The sequence below is a fragment of the Lactuca serriola genome, chromosome 9 (genome assembly GCF_051521515.1).
Source record: "Lactuca serriola cultivar US96UC23 chromosome 9, Lser_US96UC23_V15, whole genome shotgun sequence".
NCBI classification, from domain to species: Eukaryota; Viridiplantae; Streptophyta; class Magnoliopsida; order Asterales; family Asteraceae; genus Lactuca; species Lactuca serriola.
In genome coordinates this window covers 66,072,463-66,098,820 of record NC_136416.1, presented here as the reverse complement: position 1 = coordinate 66,098,820, position 26,358 = coordinate 66,072,463, and the positions used below count along the sequence as shown (strand labels likewise).

The 26,358-nt window shown below is 37.6% G+C and overlaps 1 protein-coding gene across 1 annotated transcript; it reads right to left on the bottom strand.

Moving 5' to 3' along the window:
* Positions 1–4,101: 4,101 nt before the first annotated feature.
* On the bottom strand, positions 4,102–7,460 carry LOC145075244 (U-box domain-containing protein 44-like). Its single transcript, XM_079021544.1, has 4 exons — positions 6,255–7,460; positions 5,875–6,178; positions 5,319–5,809; positions 4,102–5,240 (listed from the first exon to the last, which is right to left on the bottom strand). The coding sequence occupies exons 1-4, from the start codon at positions 7,458–7,460 to the stop codon at positions 4,245–4,247; spliced, it is 2,997 nt and encodes a 998-aa protein (XP_078877670.1). The 3' UTR covers positions 4,102–4,244.
* Positions 7,461–26,358: the final 18,898 nt, after the last annotated feature.

The following is a 26,358-nucleotide window of genomic DNA, read 5'->3' as shown; positions in this document are numbered from 1 at the left end:
TCTAAGTTGTTGTGGGACAAGGCTAAAGGGTTTAGGGTTCCAAAGGACCCTATACATGAGTTTACTCATAAACCTCACACAAGGAGTTTACGGTCGTAAAACCTTGAGTTTACGGCCGTAAGCTCCTAAGCTTAATGACATTTGGTGTTTTGAAGTGTTACATGATCCCTAGAAGCAATTTTACTTGTTGGTTTAATCCATGGAAGAGTTTAGGGCACTAATACACTCCTTTGAGGAGTTTACGGCCCCAAGGCCATTTCCTTTTGAGTTTACTGCCGTAAAATCATATGGAAAGGGGTGTTTTTATGCTTTCAAGTCCCATGCTCATCTAGGATAGGTTCTAGACATTTATCTAAGGCTAATGAAGGCCTTAGGCACACTTTGGTACCCTTCTTTGATGTTCACGGCCCAAGAACCATAACCATTAGATATTAGGGCCGTAATCTCTCTTTAGGAGGGGGTTTTGATGATTTAAAGTCCCTAAATTAACTAGAAGTAAATCAAGGCTATTGTCCAAGGCTTTAGGAGTGATTAAGGCACTCTTTAGCCTTTGAGTTTGGAGTTCACGGTCCAAGAACTTCTTGGGCCGTGAACACCTAAATCTTGGTGTTCATGGATGATTTCTAGTCTTAAATACACCTACATACAAGTCTAAGGTAGTTACTTAACAAGGGGAAGGGACTAGGCATCATTTAACCCTTATAAAAAAAGTTTACTCCCCAAGGTGTTCTTGGGCGGTAAACTCTCGAATCTAGCTGTTTTGTTATGAAATCGATGTTATTCAGCACATTATAAACCATATAGTACAACTAGAGAGAGGTACTCACGATTTGGGATGAAAACCCGAAGATCCGTGAGAGAGAAAATGACTTTTCTCTAGTTGGAAATGTAACTAATGAATGAATATGGCTCAGAATTCTATATATAGTCCTGGGATTTTTGGCAGAAAATATTTTATTCCCGAAATGAACTCTAATGTAATAGAGTTTTGGAATAACAGAGTTGCACAAAACCCTAGTGCATCCACTCTCCTGATATCTCCTTAAGTGTAAACCCTGAAATACTCAAACTTATACGGAAAAGTTTGAAAATTTATTGTGACTGCTCTAACTTCTATTCACTTGATAATGTTCGTACAAAATGGAAATTTCGGGTTGTCACAAAAACCCTCGGTAATTGCCTCTGATCGATTATATAGATCCAACCTCCAAGCCAAGTCCGCAACACTACACTCCCGTCTCTCCCCACCTAAACAAAAAGTTAGGTTTTCTGTGTCAAAAGCATCACTTCGTCCTCTAAACCGAACGCTAGCATAAAATTCCAAGCACAATTCTTTTTAAACTAGTTCTTGAATTTGGAACAACCTCCTCCAACTTATACACATAACTCTCACCCAACCAACCACAATTTTTTTTTTGTTAAATACGAGTTCATTGCATCGACTAGCCCCACTTGTTGAAGCCATTCCCAACTAACTGCATTTGCAATGTAAAAATCTCCAGTCTTTAGTTTCTCTAGTTTTTTCTGCCATTCCGATAATACCCCTGGAGGAACGACCTCCGAAAAATTGTACCATGGAAAACCCGATTGTTCTTTTGGAGCATGTTGGTTTCTCTAGCCTCTTCTCATATTTTCTGGACAATTGAACAACAAAAGAGAAAACCTAATACCAAAAGCACTTAAAATAAACTCTTAAGCAAAAACTGGGCTCAGTGTTCGTCAAACACACCGTGTTTGATGAACAACACGCCGTGTTCGATGAACAGTTCAGCTATCACATTTCGATTCAAGACCAAATCGACCATTTTAACTTCAAATAATGCTAGGTTTTTACTTATAATACTGGGATATACATTTAAACACAAGAAATTCAAAACAAAATGCTCCGATTTACTTACAATCAAAACCCTAGAAAAATATAGAAAATTACTAAAATCCATTCTAAAATGCAAATTGAACACAAAACCCTTGAAAATCTTTACTTTAAACAGGTTTGGGAGAGAAAAATCTTACCTTTTTTTGTAGAAGTTGAAGCGAAACCGATGGAATTGAGGATTGAGGGTGTTAAAAGCAAACTCGGTGTGTTTGGGGGTAATGGGGTAAGATGAAAACGAATTTTGCTCTTTTAGGGTTAAAAAAACCTTTTTGACTGAGTTCAAAAATGGTCTTTATTCAGAAACTGATAAAGCAACACGTCATGTTGGGGTAGCAACACTTCGTGTTGAAACGGGAATCTTTGAAAAATCATGAAATTTTGCTCAAACACGACTGGGAACAGCTCATCCACGCCGTGTTGGGTGTTTAGAACACCAATTTTTTTCATTAAAGGTTTTACCACACCCTACACTTAAGCCTTGACCACTTAATGTTTAATTTGACTAAATGTTTAATTTTCAATTCAATTTATCTTGACCACTTAAAATAGGGTTGGTTCATTCTAGTATTCAATTTGCAAAATTCGTAATTGTTTTGTGGATGATTTTAAGTAACAAACATTAAATTGGTTCTATAATGAGATTAACTTTGATGTAAACCAAAATTGCATAGTTTCACACTTCGTAGCGTGTTAGAAGTATTGAACATTGTTGGAAACATTCACATAAAGCTTGATGCAATTTTTTAATCATTATTTAAGAGCTTGTTTAGATTAGACTCTAATGATTAGGTTTAATTCATATATCTTATTTTGGTTAAACAACTTGGTGAATGGAAAACATTATAGTTCGTTAATGCTTTCAAGTACCAATTTACATAGAATATAACCTACACCATTTCATTATTAAATTGCACAACCACATTAGTAAAACATAGAATAAGAATCTTCTTATTTCTTAATTTTCTTTCAATACTATTGCATATTTGTCATTTACATTACATTATATACAAACATTCCCCTCAAAATTTGATTACATTATGTCTTGTGCAAAGAGGCGTACCAATTCATTATGCATCTCTGGAGATCGATCATAATTGCCTTGTACTACGTTTTTAGTGCATTATAGCAGTGAATTTGAAAATATATTTGTACATTTTTATTTGTTGGGCCGACACCTCAATAATTGTTGTATGGAAATGCAACCGAATCAAGATCATAATGAATAACTAAAAGTTCGAGGGACACCAAGATCACGTTGCAAAAATTAGACAAGTCCCTAAAGATATAACCTCAAAACCCTTCTAAATAGACGTAAGTAGATGACCTCGTGACTCTTTAGCTAAGAAAAATTATACCCAGTGTATGCATGGTTAAAAGTTATGTTGGAAACGTGCAAAACATTAATTCGTGTGAGAAAAAAATAGTCCGCGAAGACTTATTGAGTTGCATTAGGTGGAGACTATGAAACTATCATAAATATTTTTCTCTTAGAAGAAATTAAACCCACAAAAGTTTATTGGGGTTGCTTCTTGTCAGACTATGCATTCCCACTAGTTCGTGTTGAGATTTTCACGGGTATTATGTTTATTTTCTTTGGTCCGAAAAAATTGGGTTATATGGTGACATAATATAATTATTTTACTATATAAAATCACTCTTAGGCTTTGTTTAGCGTGCTACAGATAGCTGAAAAACTAGCTTATTTTTCGAGTTTTTTTAAGTTGTTGTGTTTGGCAAGCCAAAAAAATAACTTATAAGCTAGCTTTTTAAAAAGCTACTTAGATTAGCTTTTTATGAGCTTTTTAAATTTTTTTCAAATATACCCTTTCATTAATTTTAAAAACAAATTCTTTTAAATGTCTTTTTATATCATTTTTTTTCAGCTAGTTTTATAAAACGTTATTTTTTATCAGCTAGTTTTTCAGCTATCAACTAGCTTTTTATTTAACAGCTAGCTTTTTAGCTATCAACTATTTTTTCAGCTAGTACGTCAAACATAACTTTAATATTGGTTTGCTCATACCAAGCTTCTAGTTATAGTCTTATAGATGTCTTCAACGGTAACTTCATAGATTTTGATTTTGTTTTAAGATGAAACCTGGACAAACTTCATCGGGAGTTTGATAGGTTTTGATTTTGTTAAGATGAAGCCAAACAGGAACGAACATGTAAACAAAAATGAAGTTGAACAAATGTTGTTATTTCTACTAATACTGCAAGGGCTATTTCTGTAAATTACTTTTTTTTCAAAAATTATTATAGGTGCGACTATCACATTTAAGTTTTTCCATGCATTTTTGAACAAATTTACCTATACATCAATAAATTTTCAAAATTAAATTTATACACCAAACCTGAGCAGAATTGATCAGAAAAAAGAGGATTGTTCATTAAGCACATTCAAATGAGCCAAAATCTTAGCAGCAATAGATTTCATACCACTACTACCTCTCTGTGTAATCTCAACTAACGGCATCTGTGCCGATGATTTATACTTCTGTTTATATTCCGGCAGCCGGAATATTCTCTCCAACTCAACAAGTGCTTTCTCCTGCAACCTCACATCCGCCGAACTCAACAATTTCACCATTTTCGCAATCACATCACCACCTTCCAACACCTTACTACCCTTCTGCAACAGCTCACCGGCGATTAAAGTCAACAACGCATCAAGAGCAGCATCGCATGCTCCAACATCAGCTTCATCAAGCACTTTCGCAAGCGGATTTACAGCATTAGCCTCGAGAAGACAAAACGAGGAATCGATTGCACAAATTCCGGAGTGAACAGTACATCCTAACTCCGGTGACGCCAAACAACAGCTAAATAAACTTGATTTCGGCTTCACGGGTCGGGTCAAGCTGCTGGAGCTCTCGGAGAACTGCCGGAGTGAAACTGATACGTTCCGTTTAGTCAAAGAACTTCCAGAATCAAGCAAGTGTACGAGCGTAGTGATAATCCCGGTTTCCGCTACTTTTTTTTGCAGATCTGGATTTGATGAAACGGTGAATCGACTAAGAGCTCCGGAAGCACTTTCGATCATGATTTCCGGTTTCTGAAATCGATTGGTGAGGATGGAAACGATCAATTCGAGTGCTCTGGCATCGAGAATCCATCGCGTCATTTTAGGGTTTTTTGGAAGGTTAGAGATGATTTCCATTGAAGCGACGCCTTCTTCAACTTTATCCGAAGTTGTTATGATTCTCAACAAAGTCTCCACACATTTAGGCCCAACGTGTTCCTGAAATGTATCGTCATTCTCACTCCCGTCTTTTATCAAACCACAGAACAGCTTCACGGCGTTTGATCGGACGGCTAGATTTTCGTGCTCGCATAACTGAACCAGTACTTGAACCGAAGAAATCTGATGAAATTAAACCCTCAAATAAACACCGATTGACGATATAATCAAAGGAGATAAACAGAAAATCGGAAAACTCACCTTCCGTAAAGTTTTCCTGATGTTTGAACCTGAAGGAGATTGAGAAACTACAAGGAACGTTCGAAGAACACTTTGTTGAACATTTGGTCCGTTTAACGAGATGAGAGAGAATAATTTGAAAACATCTTCTTCCGATTCCAGAAATGGTATCTCCTGATGATCTAGTTCACCGGAAGTTAACGATAACGCCAGGTTCATAATTGTGGCTACGACCTTTTCAACCAGAATCGGCATTGATAAGCTTTCACGGAAGAGTATTCCAAACAACAGATCCACTGCACCTTGTTTGATCATTTTTAATCCATTTTGTGGCACACCTGAGAGCTTTTCCAGGGCTAAAATGGCAGCCTTCTTCATCTCTATATCAACGTGAGAAAGCATAGCAACAAGCGACTCTACTGCTCCGCTTTCACAAACTGTAAGTTTTCCATGATCTGTCATCTCAACTTCTGATAATGTATCCGCCATTTCCCGTTGAACAGTTTCAGACCCTGTGTTGATTCGTTTTTTCATCATCAATTTCTATTGAACATTAATTACAGACATTATTGTTTACCTGAAGAAAGAAGGTGAAGTAGAGGTTCAAAATAATTAGCTTTGGCCATTTGCACGATATTTTGAGGAAGAAAAGAGAGATTATCCAAGAGTTTTTTGGCGTCATTGGCAACTTGAGGATCATCGCTACCAGATATGGTAACAAGAAGAAGTATGCAACCTTGACTACTCCCAATTATGTTTCTTGCCACCTCATTTTCTGATAATTCCGTGAGCAATTGCAATGCCAACTTACTTTCTTTGATCTTTCGTGCTAGAGAACACACAATCAATTTGATGCCATCATCCGTTTTAGCTATGGTTTCCTGTAAGTTACCGATCAAAGATTATGAACTTTTAAATCTGTAGAGGTGTTTGATGTGATTCTAAATTGATTCATACCTTCCTGTCATCGTTGTTGGTTGCAAGGATGCGAAGAATAACGAGTACATGCGATCTAATTTTAAAATTCTTGGTAGAAAGAAGCGAAAGAAGAACAGGCAAGTAGTCTTCCATCATCAGCCATTCTTGATGAAGCTCTCTTTCCAAACACAAATCTCGAAGCTTCCCTAACGACACTATCACTTCTTCCTCCTCATTAGAAAGAATCCGCGACTTCATAGAACCAATAAAAATCATCGTGTTTCTATCTCTCCACTCTTCAATCGATTGACGAAGCGTCTTATTAGTCCTCAAGCCCGATGCTTTCAACGGCGTCTTCGTAATCGGACAACCATTATTCCCTTCTGCCAACCACTTCTCAATCGCGTACCTCTCAAAGCTATGCCCCGACGGCGTTTCCACCGGATCTTCCATCACGTCGCCAGTGATTGGACAGTAAAACGATTGAAGCGGTTCTAACGGTTGCCGCCCTAACGAGTTTCTCTTACTAAAATACTTCTTTTCACGTTCTTCTAGAGTTGCGATGATATCGGCTTTCCCTAACAACGCCACGATCTGTTCGACTTGTAAAACCTCCGCCACGTCTTCTGCCGGACCCACAGTTTCCATTTCGTTTTTGAATTCTTCATATTCCTGTCGCAACACCGACTGCTCTGTGGAGATCCCGATGACGTCAGCAATGGAGACGAGTAAACTGTTGGCGTAAGCTCTGTCGACGTTTCTCTCTCTTATCCCTGATTCGATTCTCTCTTTGATTTCATCTTCTCTTACTGTTTCCTGATACTTTGGTTCCATCATGATGTTGGATAGCTTGATGATGTCTTGGCTGAGGCCATTGAAGGAGATGAAATTAGGAAGAAGGTTTAGAGCATTTGCCATCTCTTTCGTGATATTTTCTAAGGTTTTAACGAGTTTTTTTGAGTTTAGCAAGAGGTAGATTTTGTTCCTGTTGGTGCATTCGAGAGCGAGATTGTTAGCTTCTGAAACGTGTTTAGTAAGAACATGAATAGCGTTTTTTAAGCTTCCGGAGTCATTGATCTCAAAGTTTGTGAGTTCTTGTAGAATGTGAGTTATTTTCTCCAAGTAAGATGAAAGCTTGTTGAAATTTTCCTTTTGAATTTGGGTGGATTTTGTGGCATGAAGTGTCTTAAGTGTTGTGGAGATAGCCCATGAAAGAGTGTCTGGATCTGGTCCATTTGAACTCATGATTTTGGAATGTTTTCAAGAGAATTGCAACTTGTAAGTAGTTGTAGATTCCAGACCATAACCTGCGATCCTGCATCCAGCAAACTTGTATTAAATAGCAATGTATTTATAATTCCTTATCTATAACATGAATCTAATTATTTACCAATAATAGCAATGTACTTATCAAGCATCTTGTCGAAGTAAAGTTTCTTTCAAAGCAAATGTAATCATGAGCACTCTTATAACTTTTTTTGGAACAAAAAATATAGTTCAAGGATTAAGGTGTTTGTGGTGCTTATTAACTTATATGATGTCGAGTCAAAACGGAGTTTTAGAAAAAAGTTATTCTTAAAACGAAATAAGTGATAAGTTAACTAAGTTAGTTTTAGTGTCTGACAAAATCTTCTTTTATGTGTAAGTAATAACTTATGAAAAACTTTTTATTTAAGTTAATAACTGTTTATGTAATCTTTTTATTCAAACACAAAACTCTTTATTGTCGGTGCTAAAACCGAAATAAGTCAATAATCGTTTCAAATAAACAATCCCAAACGCCACTTAAGCTTATTTCACTTCTGATAAATCGAAAGGAGACCTTTTCATACAAAGAAGTTAAATAATAAACATACATCAAGAAAACTCTTTTAATTATGTTGTTTCGTAACATTCCTCAATCATGAAAACCACCGACAAAATTCCATTGTATTGTGATTTGTGCCCCAATTTCAGACTCAAAAGAAATTAGGGATTTCCTTCGGTTTGGTGTTATCTGTCGATAGTTTATCCATGCTTTTGAAACTATAAACACATTCATCATGAAAACCACCAAAAGATCCAAATAAAATTCTTAATTCTATCGTTTCATAATAATGTCCAACTTGTATTGCAGGTTTCAGTAACTTTGTTAGGATCCATAATATCACAGATTCAATTTCAATAGCTAGAAACATATACACACACAAACATCCATGTAATCGGAGAAATGAAACTATAATCGAATGAGTAATTAAGGTCGTATACTATTTGACGCACTTACCTGATGAAGCAGCTCCGAACAGTAAGTATAAGATTGGCTCCGATTGTGAACATCCGGCAGGAATGATGAGCTGGAGAAGAGAAGAGAGTGAAAGGGAGTCGAATTCTGATCTTAAATTTAGTAAAACAAGTGGGAACGAAGACGAACGACTTCTAGTTCGAAGTCCTATAACTAATAAAATATTTAATAATTTTGACGCGGCTTCTTCATGAAGAACGAAAGAAAGAAGAAACAAGACTTTTCCCTCCATTTTGTTTTTTTCTCTGCTTGACCGCTTCCTATTTCCTAAATTTGTTTGACAACTTTTATTAGAGTAAATTACACGAATGGTCCCTATGGTTTGGGTAATTTGCGTGTTTGGTCCCTAACTTATTTTTTTAACTCGAAAGGTCCCTATGGTTTGTTTTTGTTATACGTTTGGTCCCTACTATTTATTTTTGTTACGTATTTGGTCATTGACTTACCTAAAAAGACTATTATTTAAAGAGGGAAAAATGATGAGGTAGGTGAGGTAAGGTGAGGGGTGGCATTAGGGGTGTGTTTATTTAAATAAATTAAAAAATCAATGGCATAATAGTCTTTTTAGGTAAGATAGGGACCAAACACGTAACAAAAACAAACAGTAGGCATCTTTCTGAATTAAGAAAATAAGTTAGGGACCAAACGTGCAAAGTACCCAAAACCATAGGGACCATTCGTGTAATTTACTCTTTTACAAACGTCAATGCTTTATTTTTGTAAGATCTTATTGATTGTTACTGAAAAGACCCAATAATCAGATTTTTTTCATCAAATTTTTATACAAAGTTATATATGGATTTTGCAGGATGAGGGAATTTGTTATTTGTTTTTAGTTTATCAAATGGGTTTTACGGAGGTCTACTACGACTTCCATGTTATTCGAGGATACAGGAGAGAGGGTTTGCGGTTTGACTCTTGGCAATACGTTAAAACATCATAGTACTTTGTAAATCTTTCTTTCTAATATCCAACCCTTTTATGTCTTGGGCATGATTTGGACTAGGCCACTAGGTCATCTAGGAATATATCCTCGTCAACAACCAATAGGTCATTAGTTTTTCAATGTTAAACTCCAAAAAAATGAGTGATTATGATATCATTTACTAATGTTGTTAAAATCGTAATTCGGTTGTGGTTGTAGAATCATATGATCTTATGATATTGCTATAAAAATATGATCACGATCTTCACAAAAGATTTATGAGTAAGATATTCTATAAGGTTGTATGGTTGTTAATAATATTTATATGGGTTTATGTCATTTTTAGTGACTGAATTTTCCCGAGTGTTTTATTTTGGTCATTATATTTTGTTTAAGCTATCATTGATCATTGAACTTGTTTAATTATGTTCGTTTAGTCACTCTAATCGGTGACAGTTAGTGTATAACATCGAATGATGTTGTCAAGGTTATAATTATGCATGTAACTTTTCTAGGTGTTTTATTTTGATAAGGTCATCCACAATGGGTATCATGAAGCCCTTCGTGATCTAGGTGGCCACGAACCACTATAGTAAACATCATCCCGATGTTTAGTGATGGCCATTGATCAAGCATTTTTGTGGTGGAGAGAACAAGCTACCATATCTAATAAGCTTCTCTCTCTCTCTCTCTCTCTCTCTCTCTCTCCAATAAAATACATATAACTTTTAATTAAAAAATAAAAATAAGAGGGATATAGTAGTGGGTATCCCAACTTTTGAGTGGTTGGATATGATGATGATGTGACACCCACCACTATAGTGGTTAGTGGTGGTGAAACATCCTAAAACTTAGGGTTGTGCATGGATCGGTTTTGGACCCAAACCCAACCCAACCCATAAATGGTCAGTTTCTGGTTTTCAGAACCCAATAGGATTGGTTTCTGGTCGGTTCGGTTTCTCGGGTTCTGAGGTCGGTTTGGGCGGTTTTCGGTTTCTTGGGTTCAACCCATATATTCACGGGTTTTGGGTTTTAATCCATTTTCCATAAATGAAGCAACAACTTAAATACTTGAAAAAACACCAAATTTAAGTTAAATATTTCAAAAAACATGATTCTTACAACAAATAGTCTATTACAAGTTACAACCAAAGCCCGAAATAGTCTATTAAAACCAAAAAACAATCAACTATGGGTCGGTTTCTCGGGTTGGATGGGTCGGTTTCTATGGGAGGTTTGTCGGTTTTAAGTATGGGTCGGTTTCTCGGGTTGGATGGGTCGGTTTCTTGGTAAAAACCGAATTCAAACCCGATTTTTCATTTTTTAAAAAATCCAAACCCTAACCGTCGGTTTTGCTTCGGTTTCGGTTTCGTCAGTTTTAGTCGGTTTCTTGGTTTGGGTTTGCTCACCCCTACTAAAACTAGTCTCAATTTTTTTTATAATAAATAGAGTAGTAACCAATATCATCCAACATTTCCAAAACAAAATCAATATATCTATTGTCATAAAATCAGAGTAAAACATCAAATGCGGAATCCTAATGGTGTGTGTGGTGCAGTCATCCGGAGCTCTTCCCCTTGGAACCAGAAGTACCTGAAACATAAACTAAAACCGTAAGCACAAAGCTTAGTGAGTTCCCCCTGATACCACATACCAATCGTACAATAAACATATACTCGGCCCTGCCCGTCATCGGTCCCCACCTGACTTCGGACCCCGTCCGGTATCAGACCCCGCCTGGCATCGAGCTAAGCTCGGTAAAACGGGCCCAACCCAACATACAGTAACATATATCAAAATAAACACATATACATGCAATATTCATAGAGTCATATAGCATACGGATATCCATCGGGCCTTGACCCGGAAACATATAAACACAACACATACAAGAGTCACGGAGACAACTAGCATACTAACATATAATATAACCATGGGCCCGCCTTGATGCCTTCAACTCACTAAACCTGGTAAAGAAACTCACCTCGAATACTGAATGATAGGTAGATAAATCTCAGCCCTGGAAATTAGCTCTATTCAACCCCTAAATAGAAACAATCCCTTAGGTATCGATCAATATTTCAAAACCCCTTAAAAGTTCAACTTTGTCAAAGTCAACATTCCGAGTTGACTCAACTCACTGAGTCATTCCTCAACTCGCCGAGTTTCCTCACTAATCAACAGAATCGCAAAAAGCCAGTGGACTCGCCGAGTTCACCCATGTACTCGCCGAGTTTCCCTTTTAGCCAGCAGAGTTGGGAAAAGTCGACTTAACTCGCCGAGTTCTTGAGGAAATACTCCTCTTTATCCATTAAGTCGCCAAATCTTCAAGACAAGGCTCATGAATGTAGATCTGGACCTTAAGGGCTGAAAGGTCATGTAAAGTTCCCAACTTTACTCATATTCGAGGCTATAAGAAGCTTAAAAGCTTAAAAGAAACCATAATAAGGGCTTAATGGATGCATGGAGCCCTTACGACCATAAAGTTGGCACATTTATGCCATAAGAGCTCCTTAGAACTCTAGATCTGAAGGGTTTTGCCTCAATGGGACGTCCAACTCCCAATACACACACCATCATGACTTAAACATGCAAAATAATCCTAAGGAGGATATCTAAGCATAAACTAAGAAAAGGTTGAGACTTTTTACCAGAAATATGCTAGAAATGGAGCAAGGAATCGAGATCTTGAAGCTCCCTCTTGAATCACCAACTTACACCAAGCTCCACTTCTATAACGTCCCAAAATTCAAGACTAAAAATTTCTTTTAATAAAACATTACTTTAAAGAAAAGTCATCATTCCAAAACATAATCAGAGTATTAATTTCCAAAACACATGTTCGTTATCAGAGTAAACATTCCCAGGCTGTCTAATCTATGGTGTGTGCCATGCGATCACCCCAAGCTTTTCTCTCCGCTATCGGAAGCACCTGAAACCAAAACTAAAAACCGTAAGCACGAAGCTTAGTGAGTTCCCCACCCTACCACATACCATGCATAACCACATGCTGCACATACTGGGCCACACCCGCTATCCTAGGCCTCGCCCCTACCTCGGGCCTCGCCCGCTACAACGGCCCCGCCGCTCCAGGCCCCGCCTCGCTTCGAGCCCCGCTCAGAACATATCTGTTTCACTTAGGCCTCGCCTGTCATAGGGCCTCGCCCGCTAACATATAATAGCACATAAACATATCACATCACATAAGCTAAACACATACTAACGAATCTTGTCCTAAGGCCTCGCATGTCTCTGGGCCTCGCCCTTGTCCTGCTACTAATGAGTCATGGAACCCCGTCCATACTCCTGCTGATAGTGAGGTACGGACACAACCCAGTCTCACTCCTTCCCTAACTTGGGCCTCGCCCCTGATCTACTGCCAATGAGATGTGGAACACCATCCACACTCTACTATTGGTGAGTTACGGGACCACGCCCACACTCACCTCCCTACCAGGCACATACAAGTATCACACAGACAACAAGTATAAACTATCACATAAACCATTCCTTGGGCACCCGCCCGCTATCATTGGACCTCGTCCTGAATATCATACTAGCATACTGTGCCTAGGGCTAACCCCCGGGTCTTCTACTCATAACTACATGGGCCGACATTGTGGCCGTAGACCCATTCACACAAAAAGGAAACTCACCTGCACTGGCTGAACTTGCTGATGATCCCACTAGCTGCTGCCCGACAACTCTCTGAACTCCTGCTCCACTCGCTCCCCGAGCTACCAATATCAATGCAACACTGAGTCTAACTGACCCCCAAAAGACAACCAAGTCAACTATGGTCAAAGTCAAAGTCCTGGTCAAAGTCAACCTTCCAGGTCAACCCTACTCGCCGAGTCACCCTACTGACTCGCCTAGTTCATATGTTCAGAGTCCTTCCATTTGCGACTCGACTCGCCGAGTCAGTCCATGACTCGCCGAGTCTACCGATTTCTGAGTCCTGACCTGTCCAACTCACCAAGTCTCCACTCGACTCACTGATTCGAGTCTCAACTCGAAGGGTTTGGGGTTTCGCAACCTGACTCGCCGAGTCCAAGAACAGACTCGCCGAGTCCAAGACATCCTTCAACAGACTCGCCGAGTTGTTCTTCCAACTCGCCGAGTTCCTGCCCAACTCCATCTGACTCGACGAGCTATTCATCCCACTCGTCGAGTTCCTCCAAATCTTCATGCTACTCGTCGAGTCCACTCAAAGGACTCGCCGAGTCCATTCAGATCTCCATACATGCAGAGGACTTTTTAGTCATGCATGGACTCCAAACTGTAGATCTACCCTTCCCAAGCCTATTCCTCACGTAAAGTTGCAAACTTTACGTGTAGAGAAGGAGATCTAGGCAAAATACACCATAAACTAGGGTTTAAGGCAAAGAGGCTCCATAATCAACTCAAGGGCAGATACTTTATGCTTCTCAAGACCATAATATGCTTAGATCCGAAGTAGCAACTTCAGATCTGGCTTCTAACTCAAATGGATACCATTATGGCTAAAAAGCCCCAACACTCACACATAGATCTAGGTGCAAAAGAGTCCAAGAACTAGTTTATTACCTCCAAATGCTCAGAAATATCTTCCCAATCCCAGATCTATAGCCCCTTCTTGCACCTCCAAGATCCTTCTTCCTTCTCCAAGCTTTAATGCACTCTTCAAGGCAACAATTGGCTCAAACAATGGATATGGCGGCTAGGTTTGGTGTTCTGGGTTAGAGAGGCAGTAAAGGAACCCTAGGGAAGAGAATGAGGCGCTTAAATAGGTTCCAAGTCCCGAATTTAGGGTTTTCCTCTCATAGACCAGACTCGCCGAGTCTCCTTGGCCGACTCGCCGAGTCGGTCACTTACTCCTCAACCCGGATTCCGCTCGGACTCGCCGAGTTCCTCCTTGGACTCGCCGAGTTGCCCCTTAAAATTAGGGTTTTCTTTCCTTTCTTGGCCCTCCAGACTTTGGGTGTTACAACTACCTTCCATGAACTTCAAACACACCAAAATGCACTCAAAATGGGTTTACAACACTCAAAAATGCCCTAGGGTATCGAGGTTAGGTTAAGGGACAATGGAGGCTGGAAAGTGAGGCCAACACATGGGGTTAAGGTGTTTAAATAGGGTGCAAAACCCCAAAATTAGGGTTTCATTTCTTGTCGCCAACTTGTCGAGTTGGGACCTCCCAACTCGTCGAGTTGAGCACTTAATCATGCGGCCCAAATACATTCCGAAACGATGAGTTTAGGGCATCCAACTCGTCGAGTTCTTCTATAAATTCCAGTAATTCGAAGGTTAAAATACATACCAAAAACCATGCTAAGAAACCATGCTTTATAGGTAGATATTATGGATGACCTAATTATACTTTGTTTAAGTTATCATTGGTCATTGAATTTGTTTATTTTTTTTAGTTTAGTCCTTCTTGTTCGAAAAAGGCGTCCAATGTCATAACCTACTTGATAACTTTAGAATAATGACGAATTCCTTTTTGGGTTGCTCTCAAGAGCTAAAATAGTTAGAAAAAAAATTAAAAAAGTGAGATAATTAGTTAATTGATTTATTAGAAGTTAATAAATTAATTGTCTAATAAATCAATTGGAAACTAATTAGAAATTAATTAGTGATTAATCAAAATTAATAAAAATTAATTTAAGAGTTAATTTGACATTAGATAGACTTAATATGGAGGTACAAGGGACTGAATGTTCTTGAATGTTAGTTGTTCGGTAGTTGAGCAATAGGAACATTTTGTGGACGATTTTGAGGAGCTTTTAGGAGGCTTCTAGAATCAATCCAAGTAATAGATAAGACAATGAACTAAATCAGGATTAAATCGTACTATTTAATTGATTCAAATTAAGGATATCTGCTAAACACCATAGCTATATAAAGACTCATCTACGTCTTCATATTTTCATGCATCTCAACCTCCTGAAAGGCTGGATAATTCGATTCTCACATCTCTCCTTTCTTTCTCACTAAAGGTTTCTAGTTTTAGTCTTGTGGGTGTGAGCCATTAGAGGCATTCATATTTTGGGGTGCTAGAACTTAAAAGGAGCAACAAAGTGTTTGTGATTTTTAAGTGGATTCAAGTAAATACTATTATACTTGAAAGGTTGGTATCCAATCTCTTTTCTTAGTTTGTTTTTACTATTTTTGAAAGTATGTTACCATAATAGTAAAACATATATCAAGGGTGCACGTACACTTGGGGTTCATTTTAATTGCTTCCATTACCATAATCTAGTATATAGATGCATAGAAAACCTAACCCCTCTAACTATAGATAAGCATAGGTGGGTACCCGGCCAAATATGTCAGAAATGAAACATGTGGTTCTTAGGATGTTGGAACCGGAACCGGTTATATTGGTTCCTAGGATTTTGGAACCACTTGTGGAACGGGTTTTGGGTACTCAGTGTCTAATTTAAAAGAAAAACAAAAACAAAAAATACATAATAAGAAAATCAGAAGTTGCTGGTGTGCCTTTTAATTTAAAGTTATTATAATCATACATCATATATATATATATATATATATATATATATATATATATATATATATATATATATATATATATATATATATATAGGTTTAGGTTCTAAGGAAAACAAAAAACCTTAAAAATCATAAAAATACATAAAAAAAATACTTAGATATCACAAATCTTTTTTTTTGACTTTATATTATGAAAAATCGCAACTTTTTATAAGATTTGGCTGAAATTTTTTTGAAAAAAACCAAAAAAAAATCGATTTTTAAATTGTTTTAGCGTTTTTATAAAAAAAGGTACGGTTTTATAATATAAAGTCAAAAACAAATTTGTGATCTATAAGTATTTTTTTATGCATTTTTATGATTTTTAGGGTTTTTTTTTTTGTTTTTTTGTTTTGCATATTACTTATATATATATATATATATATATATATATATATATATATATATATATATATATATATATATATATATATATATATATATATATATATATATATCGGTTCCAGCAGGTATAACGGTTCCTGAAAAATAAGAATTGTAACCGTTTAAGGCAGTTCTACATTTTTAGGAACTGGAACTGAAACCACCTAAGACGGTACCGGTTTCGGAAACGACGGTTTTGCGGCGGTTCCGATTCCGGAAGCGTTTACCCTGTTCTGCTGCTCACCTCTACCTTTAACCATTGATAGTCGGTGTATAATATTAAACGACGTTGACAAAGTTATAATTAGTCATTGAATTTTTTTGGGTATTTTATTTTAGTCATTATACTTTGTCTAAGTTATTATTATTCACTGAACTTTTTATTTTTTATTCATTTTAGTCACTATAGCTTTTTATTATCATTTACAAAAAAAAAGGTAAAAAAAACTACTGCTTTTTTGGGGAAAAATACATAAAAGCCCAACCCTTTATCATATTACATTCAAAAAACTCTTGTATTATATTTACCTTCAGAAAGCCCTTGCATTATAAAATACATTTCACTAAAACCCAAATAACCAATACAGTACCTAATGACCTTGCATAAAAAAACTCACGTGAATAAACTTCATAGCACTCTTTAATACGTTGACCAAACATTAAAGAATAAACTTCACAGTTGATCAGAACCAAAACAAAACATAAGGAATTAGGGTTTATCCCGACTCACTACTTCAGAATCAACAGAAAATGTTTGGGATTGTATGAAATTGAAGAAGGAAGGCAATCAATCCCAACCACCGGTTTGTTTCTTAATTAAAAGAGGGTTTACTTGAATGCAATCGTGGAAGGACTAGAAGGAAGCATTAGCTGCACTTCACACACGAATCAATGGCTTCTTCTTCTTCATCTTCAAAATGTAGATGTAGCTCAGTAAAACAGTGCAAAGAAAGAAAATATTTAGTGCGTTGTGGCTGTGGATATTTGGATTTGTTTTGGCCTCCCCGCATTTGAAACAGTTGGATATTTAGATTTGTTTTTAGTCTCATGTCTCTTCCTTTTAATAGTATGTCTTCCTGGCATCCTCCTTTCTTTTGGTGGCAAAGGCTTTTCTTAGGTGTTTTTAGCCAAATTTTACTTCCATTCAAGGGATCAATTGTCCTGGTATATGTTGCTAGCCTGCTATGAATTTATCCTTACTAAACCACATACTCAAATAATTTTCAGGATTATTGTGGCTATAGTTCAATGTTGCACCAACATGTACACAAGGAATGTCGGATAATTGGCATAGCTTGCAACTACATTAGTGTGCATTTAAGTCAACCTTGTACACATCGTATCCATTTCTTATTTCAAACATACTTCCTCCATCGGGGTAGACCATCCAATTTCTACAAAATAAGAAAAATGTGATAATAATTATTTAAGAAAACCAACTTTAAAACCAATCATATTTCAAATAATTTATGATAATACCTCATATTTCTATGGAAATGATCCATTTTTCTAAGTATATTTGGAAAATTTTCGTTTTCCCATGTGTGTGCTTTGCTTGACATAACTTTGAACAGCTTCGTGCAATATAATCTAATTTCCTCTAGCATTGTAAGTAATGGTTTTCTTCTTGTTTCCACTATCATAGAGTTGAAAGACTCTAAAATCCCATTCTCAACTGCCTTGCAAGCCCTATCAATTTCCAAGAATGCCATGCACCATGTATTTGGATTCCTTTTTATCATATGATCGTAAGCTTCTTGGCTAAACTTTCTTTATTCTTCCATGTTACTCTTAAAGCCTTCTTCTGTGGTTGACATGCAAGATCACCAAAACATATTCCTATACATCTCTCCATTAAAGTTCTTCCTAAAACTCGCATAAATATGTTGTGCACATTGTGTGTGTTCAGCCTATGGCATTACTTCCTTCACACTGTCTACAAGACCATGCTTTAGACATATTAAAAAGGTAACAATTAAGAACGTTTTGTTTTTCCTATTTTGGATAGATTGAAAATAAAATTTCAATTTTTTCCTATTTATTTGTTTTTGGACAGGTTTGATGTAATTTTTTGAGAGAAATTTTGAAGTTTGTAAAAAAAAAATACCTTATGTTGGTCCAAAATCAAAGTAAGTCCTCTTCTTTGTTCAAAACCAATGTCCACACCTAACAGTTCAACGAACCACTTCCGGTTGCCTTTATTTTCAACGTCTACAACGGGCCAAGCTATTGGATAAATTTGGTTGTTTACATCTCATCCAATTGAAAGTAATAGATCTCCTTTAACTCATCCCTCGAAGAAACAACCATCCAATCCAATTACCCAACGACAACCGTTGTTCCAACCATCTTTTAAGGTGTAACACATGGTTCTTGGTACGTATTCTTGTATTTAATTCTGTTAATGATTTACAATTTTGGCCTTGGACTCGGCGAGTCGAAGGACTGACTCGCCGAGTAGAATCAGGATGTGACGCGGAGTTTAAGTTGCGGACTTGGCGAGTCGGGTCCCGGACTCGGCGAGTAGCCGCTGTCTGGACAAAAACCCTAATTGTAACGCCCGTAGATCCGGGCTAGTCAATTTATAGACGATAGACGTCAAAAATGGAGCTCGTATGCGAAAGTTATGAATTTTTGAAGATCGTGGCACGCATACCAAAGCTTATCCAGAGATTATGCCCAACGTACTCTATGTACACCCAACGTATTGATTACGCCCAACGTACTCCAAAATTACGCCCAGCGTAATCCCAGACCCAGCAGCCTATAAATAGAACCCGAGATCAGCCATTTCCCTTGCTAATTTTCTTCCTTTCTCTCTAAGTTTTGCATCGTTTTGCGTGCCAATTATATCCCGAAGCCCCGGTATCATTCCCGAGCCCCGAAACAAGTTCCGAAGCCCCGAGGATCCCGAGAAGTGAGATTCCCGAGCCGAAGCCCCGCCCGCGAGGAGCCTGGTTTTTGTGAAGATCTTCCAGATCTACCCAAGAATACTACTTCTACAAGTCGTAGTGCTGTCCGATCAACTTCTAATCAAGTGAGTGTATAGTCACTTTCATCTTACACATAGATATGAAGTATTTGCTATGAAATACATGCTATGTGTTTATACATTGTTTGTTTACTTGAGATGGATGCAGAATGAATGTTTTATACGAGTTTTTAAATAAGCTGTATATGTAATTTATATCTACAAATATGTTGGGTAGAACATGGGTAGATGAAATAGTTGGTGTGTGATAAAAAAAATGTGATGAGAGATAGGTGAGGATATAATGGTGATGATAAATAGGTGATGATATATAGGTGATGAATTACGAGTCCAGGCGATGTTGTGGCTACGTATTCATGCGATGATAGTCTAACCCTTATTATGAATTACGAGTCCAGGCGATGTTGTGGCTACGTATTCATGCGATGATAGTCTAACCCTTATTATGAATTACGAGTCCAGGCGATGTTGTGGCTACGTATTCATGCGATGATAGACTAACCCTTATGATGATTTACAAGTCCGGGCGATGTTGTGGCTGCGTAATCATGCGATGATACCCTAACCCTTGCTAGACACATATTGAGGGAGTAATCCCCGAATTAGTATTGTCTATGCAATGTAGGCGATGATAGTCTAACCCTTATTATCAATTATGAGTCCAGGCGATGTTGTGGCTACGTATTCATGCGATGATAGTCTAACCCTTATTATGAATTACGAGTCCAGGCGATGTTGTGGCTACGTATTCATGCGATGATAGACTAACCCTTATGATGATTTACAAGTCCGGGCGATGTTGTGGCTGCGTAATCATGCGATGATACCCTAACCCTTGCTAGACACATATTGAGGGAGTAATCCCCGAATTAGTATTGTTTATGCAATGTAGGCGATGATCCTTAGGAAAAGTTCATAGGAACAAACATATAAGGAAATACGATGTAAGGAGATGAGAAGTAAATATGATATAGGAGATGACCCTTGAGATAATATCTTTAGGGAAGACTAAAAGAAGATAATGAGGATGGGTAATTGGGTTGATTGTTTGATGATTAAATATAATAATTATATTATTGTGGGTTGAAAACCCTATATGCTCACCAGGCTCCCAAGCCAGACCCACTCAGTTTTCTTTGTATCACAGGTATCAATACGAAGACATATTTCACTGAGAGATTAAAGGAGATGTAAATCATTTGTGTAAATAAATGTAAGTTCTGTTTATGCTTATGTGTCTGTATCGGAACATGACATCCCGAGATTTTGTTATATAATGAAAATACATTTCTTTAAGAAATGCTTTGATAAATTCTTATCATATTTTGTTTTGGGGACAAATTCCGCAACAATTTTCTTTAAATGATTACTCTGATTTTAAAAACAAAGCATAAACAAATCGGTCTTTTCTGGCCGTGAAATTGGGGATGTCACACTAATCCAGGGGTGTGCACCCTATTTAAACAAACTTATGCAGCCTCCATCACTCCTTTATGCTCCCAAACACCCCTCACTAAAACCCTAGCTGTTTTTGAAGCAATCTAAGCCTTGTTGGTGGATTTTGGTGTTGTGATCTTAAGGAAGGAAGGAGAGAAGCTTGAGGAAGCAAGTAGAGATCAAGGCAACCTGAGTTTGTGAACCTTATTCAGCTCATTGAAGGTAAAAAGCTGTGATCTTGCTCGTTCATTTGTTAGATCCTTATTTGGGGAGGTTTAGGGCTTTTATGAGCCATTTTTGGTGGCCAACCATGTTTGCAAACATGGTTGGGGGTTTAAGCTTCTGAATCACATCATGAAAGGAGTCACTAGGAAGATTTGGGTTGCTTTTGCACCCATGAAAGGTCCCATGTGCCATATGAGCTTGTTTTATGTCCTTTTGAGCTCAAAGTCCCATGCAATCACGTAAAGTTTGTAACTTTATGTGCTAGATCGATTGTAGAAGCTTGGATCTATCTTTTGATCAAAGGATGTTCATCAGAAAGCAAAGATTTAGGGAATGGACGTAACCAACTCGGCGAGTCCATTCTTGGACTCGACGAGTCTAGAGGGTTCTGTCCCATTCTGTTGAGGGTCGAAAGGAACCAGTTGAGTGTGGAAAGTTTTAAGGGGGTCTTCGGGGAGTGGCCCAACGTTCTGGACTAAGCCATTGATCTGGAAGTTCATGGGACTCGGCGAGTGCATGAAGGTGCTCGACAAGTCCAAGGCAATCTTCATAGAACTCGACGAGTTGTTCATACAACTCGGTGAGTCGAGGACAGAACGTGGTCATCGGATGAAGATTAACTCGACGAGTTGTTCATACAACTCGACGAGTCGGATGAAGGACCGTTGGCTATCAGTTAGGAAGTGAACTCGTCGAGTCAATGCCTAACTCGACGAGTAGAGACGGGAGTAAGGACAATCGACTGGATATGGACTCGACGAGTTGGCAAGCCAACTCGGCGAGTCGGGTCAACTGGAAGTTGACTTTGACCTTGACTTGACTTTGGTTTGGAATCGGTCAAGGGTAAAATAGTCATTTTACCCTGGGAATAGTATCAATGTATGATTAAGTGTTTTATGGAAATATAGCCGGGGGATCACCGGAGCAGCTGTCTGACATTTGCAGATCAGCTTTTCAGCAGCCAACCTTTTTAGGTGAGTTACCTTCCAATAGGGGTGGGTCTAAGGCCACAATGTCGGCCCACCAAGTAAGAGTATTTTAGAATATGATTGTCTTTGTGATAATTATCTTGGTATGGATACGTGTTTGGTTATGAGATATATATGTATGATATGTTACGTGTATGATACGAATAGTTTTCCCTGACAGTGGTCCTTAGGACCGAAGGGTAGGTCAGTACTCGGATATGCCTGATTGTATGCTTATACCTTGTTGTTGTATGCTAGTAGTAGGGGGTGGAATATACCCCAGTTACCGGTTGAAAGATACCGATGATGATTACCGGTTGAAAGATACCGATGATGATTACCGGTTGTAAGATACCTGTAACGCCCGTAGATCAGGGCTAGTCAATTTAGAGACGATAAGCGTCAAAAATGACTTTTTGATAAAAGATTATTTAGAATGAATAATCTTAACTAAGTTTTAGTATATGTTACAAGGATTCCGTACATATATAGAACGCCCAAATCTGACTTCGTATGAGGAAGTTATGATTTATTGAAGTTTCGACTTAGCAGTATGCAGCTCGAAATACTCGATTTGAGATCGAGCGGTTTTTAGTCAAATCAATCTAAACGAGAATCGAAGATCTTGTTGTTGGTATCGAAGCGATGAAAAGTTAGGCGAGAACGGACGTCAAACGAAGAAGTTATGATTTTATAACGAAGTTTTCCTGTCCGGGCCTACTAAAAATAAATAATAAAAATAAAGTCAAAATTAGCCGACGAAGTCTAAACGAAGGTTGTAGAGCGTAGTCTCACCTACGCGTGGATATAAAGAACATCAAAAACGGAGTTCGTATGAAGAAGATATGAATTTCCGAAGTTTATTAAATAATTAATATTTAAATTTAATTATAAAACCCAGTATTATCCGAAGGGGGAGTCACCGGGCATATCCGAAGTACGCCCAGCGTACTGTTGTACGCCCCGCGTACAGCGAAGCATGACGACCTTCGCACTCGAGTTCTTCGGATGACGAACGCAATGACGATTTCGGACCAGTACGCCCCGCGTACTCCGAGGTTCCAGCCTCTATAAATAGGATCCGAAGGCAGCCGACTCCTTTGCTATCTTTCTCTCTTCTCTCTCCCGTTTTGCATCGTTTTGCGTGCCAGAAGTACCCCGAAGCCCCGGTAATATCCTCGAGCCCCGAAGCAAGTCTCGAGATCCCGAAGATCCCGAGAAGTGCGATTCCCGAGCCGAAGCTCTGCCCGCGAGAAGCTCGATTTTTGTAGAGATCTTCCAGATCTGCTGAGGATTACTACTTTTGCAAGTCGTAGTGCTGTCCGATCATCTTCTGATCAAGTGAGTGTATACTACCTTTCATAAACACGATAATAATACAAGTATGGTTTGAGTGTATTAAGTATATTGTTGTTTATATGTGTGAGAGTGTAGTTACTTTCTTCTAACACATAAATATGAAGTATTTTCTATGAAATACGTGCTATGTGTTTATATATTATTTGTCTATTTGAGATGGGCGTGGAATTGATGTTTTATACAAGTGTTAAATGATTTAAACTGTGTAAGTATTTATATCTACGAAAATGTTGGGTAGAACTTGGGTAGATGGGATAGTTGGTGACTATGGAGTTAGCGCCTATTGTATAAACCTTGGCGACGATGTGACTTCGTGCCTATTTGATGAACCTTGGCGACTATGGAGTTAGCGCTTGTTGAGTAAACCTTGGCGACTATGGAGTTAGCGCTTGTTGAGTAAACCTTGACGACTATGGAGTTAGCGCTTGTTGAGTAAACCTTGGCGACTATGGAGTTAGCGCTTGTTGAGTAAACCTTGGCGACTATGGAGTTAGCGCTTGTTAAGTGAACCTTGGTGACTATGGAGTTAGCGCCTGATAACTATGGATTTAGTACTTGATAAATAAACTTTGGCAGCAATGGAATTCCTGCCAATTCCTTACGAATAAATGAATGAAGGATAGTTGGTTCTTAGGGTAAAACCTTAAGAAGATAATGGGGATGGGTAATTGGGTTGATTGTTTGCTGATTAAATATAATAATTATATTATTGTGGGTTGAAAACCCTATATGCTCACCAGGTTCCCAAGCCTGACCCACTCAGTTTTCTTTTCATTATAGGTAATGGCACAAGGGTATAAGTTGGCGGACTTGACGAGAGATTTTGGATTATAGATCAGTAGTTATAAATAACTATTGTAAGGTCTATTTTATATTGTTTATGCTTTTGGTCTATATCGAGCATGACATCCCAAGGTTTTATTATTTAATGAAAATACATTCTCTTTGAGAAATGTTTGGATAAATGGTTATCATATTTTTGTTTTTGGGAACAAATTCCGCAACAGTTTTCTTTAAACGATTACTCTGATTTTAAAAACAAAGCATAAACAAATCGGTCTTTTCTGGCCGTGAAATTGGGGATGTCACAATACCGATGAAGACTACCGGTTGAAAGATACCGATGTTGATTACCGGTTGAAAGATACCGATGGTGTTGTATGGTATGTGGTATGATGGGGGAACTCACTAAGCTTTGTGCTTACGGTTTCAGTTTTTGGTTTTAGGTACCTCTTCGTCTAAGGGGAAGGAGTCGGCGGCATAGCATGACATCACACACACATCTGATTTTCTGCACGAAGTTTTATGGGATTGTACTCTGATATGATATTTGTTTATGACATGGGTTTCGAACATGATACATTGTTTTATGAGATGTCGTGTTGGCACAGTATTTTCTAAAGAATGTTTTTATGAAATAAATAATTAAAATGAAATTTTTGGGCTTGAATTTTGGGATGTTACATAAGGCTTCAAAGAAAATTATATACGTTGAAAATAATTTCCATCCGGATTACTTTTCACTCCAATACTTACGGTACTACCCAAATTTGACCTCAAAATTTCTTGGCCATAATCCCAAACTTTTGCATAATGGTCCGACAGTTTCCCTTCTATTAAAAATAATGCCTTAGCCTATTCCCTTTGACATTGTGGAGTATTTACCTTGCAAGAAAATGTCCTTTGAATGTGAGCTTTAAATTCTCTTATTTTCATTATGGGATTTCTTATCATCTCATCCACATAGTGTTTAGCAATCCAACAAGGAGTAACAAGGGCCTAGAACTCGAAATTTCGAGAACATCTATGATTATCATTCAAAGATTTAACTTGGAAAGTTGTTTCATTGCCAATCCACGAAGCATACAACGGATACGAGTACTTTTTTTTGTCATTTCCTTTCCTACAAACTACTAGTATCCTATCATGATCACTTTTAGCAAAACATAGCTGAAACCCATTTGTCACAACGTAGTTTCTAACACAAAACTTTACTTGTTCAGGATTCTTGTATTTTTCTCCCAATTCAGGTTTCATCTTTCTCCAGCCAACCAAATGCTTGTGAATATCATATTCGACCCCAATTTCCCCATTTCCTTCATCCACATTCCAATTGTGTTTTCCAAATTGTAAATCATCACCATAAAACTCTTCTTCGTACTCATCTCATCGATACAATTTGACTAATTCGACATCTTCTTTATGACGAGGCCATAACAAATAAAAAAAGGATCAGATGCAGTTTTTGTCATACTTTTGTCAACATCTTCCTCAAATGGGCATCTATAAACATATCCTATTCTATGTCAAGACATAATGACCCTATGGCATTGTAACTAAAGAAGACTCAACATATTCCTCGTCTTCACTATCCATGCTTCCTTCTTCACTCAAGTTAAATATTGAAGACGAATCCATATTCATTGATTAGTGATTAAGGCTCACTACAAATAGAAAAAAACACTTATTAAGAGCAAAAAAACGTTATCATGCTTGAAGACAAAAAAAACGTTATCATGTTTTCTTTATTAAAAATAATACCGAAAGAAACCCATTACAAATATCATTACCACTTATTTGAAGACCAAAAGAAACCCTAATGTTGATTTCAAGACCAGAAAAAAAAACATTATCAAGTTTTCTTATGAAAAACATAACCCTAAGACTGATGTCGACACATAAAAGAACCTTTATCATGTTTTTATTTATAACTTATATGGAAAAACACTACTCCTCCTTTGAAGATCAAAAAAATAAAATTGCATGTGTTTTCCTGTTGAAAGATGTAGCATTGTCTTGTTCCTTAGAGACAAACCAGATGATCGACACTACCACATTGATTCCATGAAAGTTGTTGACATGCCTTGTTGCTAAGAGAGAATCAACAGAATCCCTAGTTTTATTCTTCAATGTTTGGTCAACGTATTAAAAGGGGTTTTTGAAGTTTATTCAAGTGGGTTTATTATGTCATATCATCCGGTCATTAGGTAATGTAACTAGTTACTTGGGTTTTAGTGAAAGGTATTTTATAATATAAGGGT

What these genes read in the sequence shown, in the direction of transcription:
- LOC145075244 (XM_079021544.1), bottom strand. Translation starts at nt 7,460, where the DNA reads ATGAGTTCAAATGGACCAGATCCAGACACTCTTTCATGGGCTATCTCC. An exon ending in CCAACAACGATGACAGGAAG is followed by an intron (nt 6,179 to 6,254) that starts GTATGAATCAAT and finishes GGTAACTTACAG; the next exon opens with GAAACCATAGCTAAAACGGA. An exon ending in ACTTCACCTTCTTTCTTCAG is followed by an intron (nt 5,810 to 5,874) that starts GTAAACAATAAT and finishes GAATCAACACAG; the next exon opens with GGTCTGAAACTGTTCAACGG.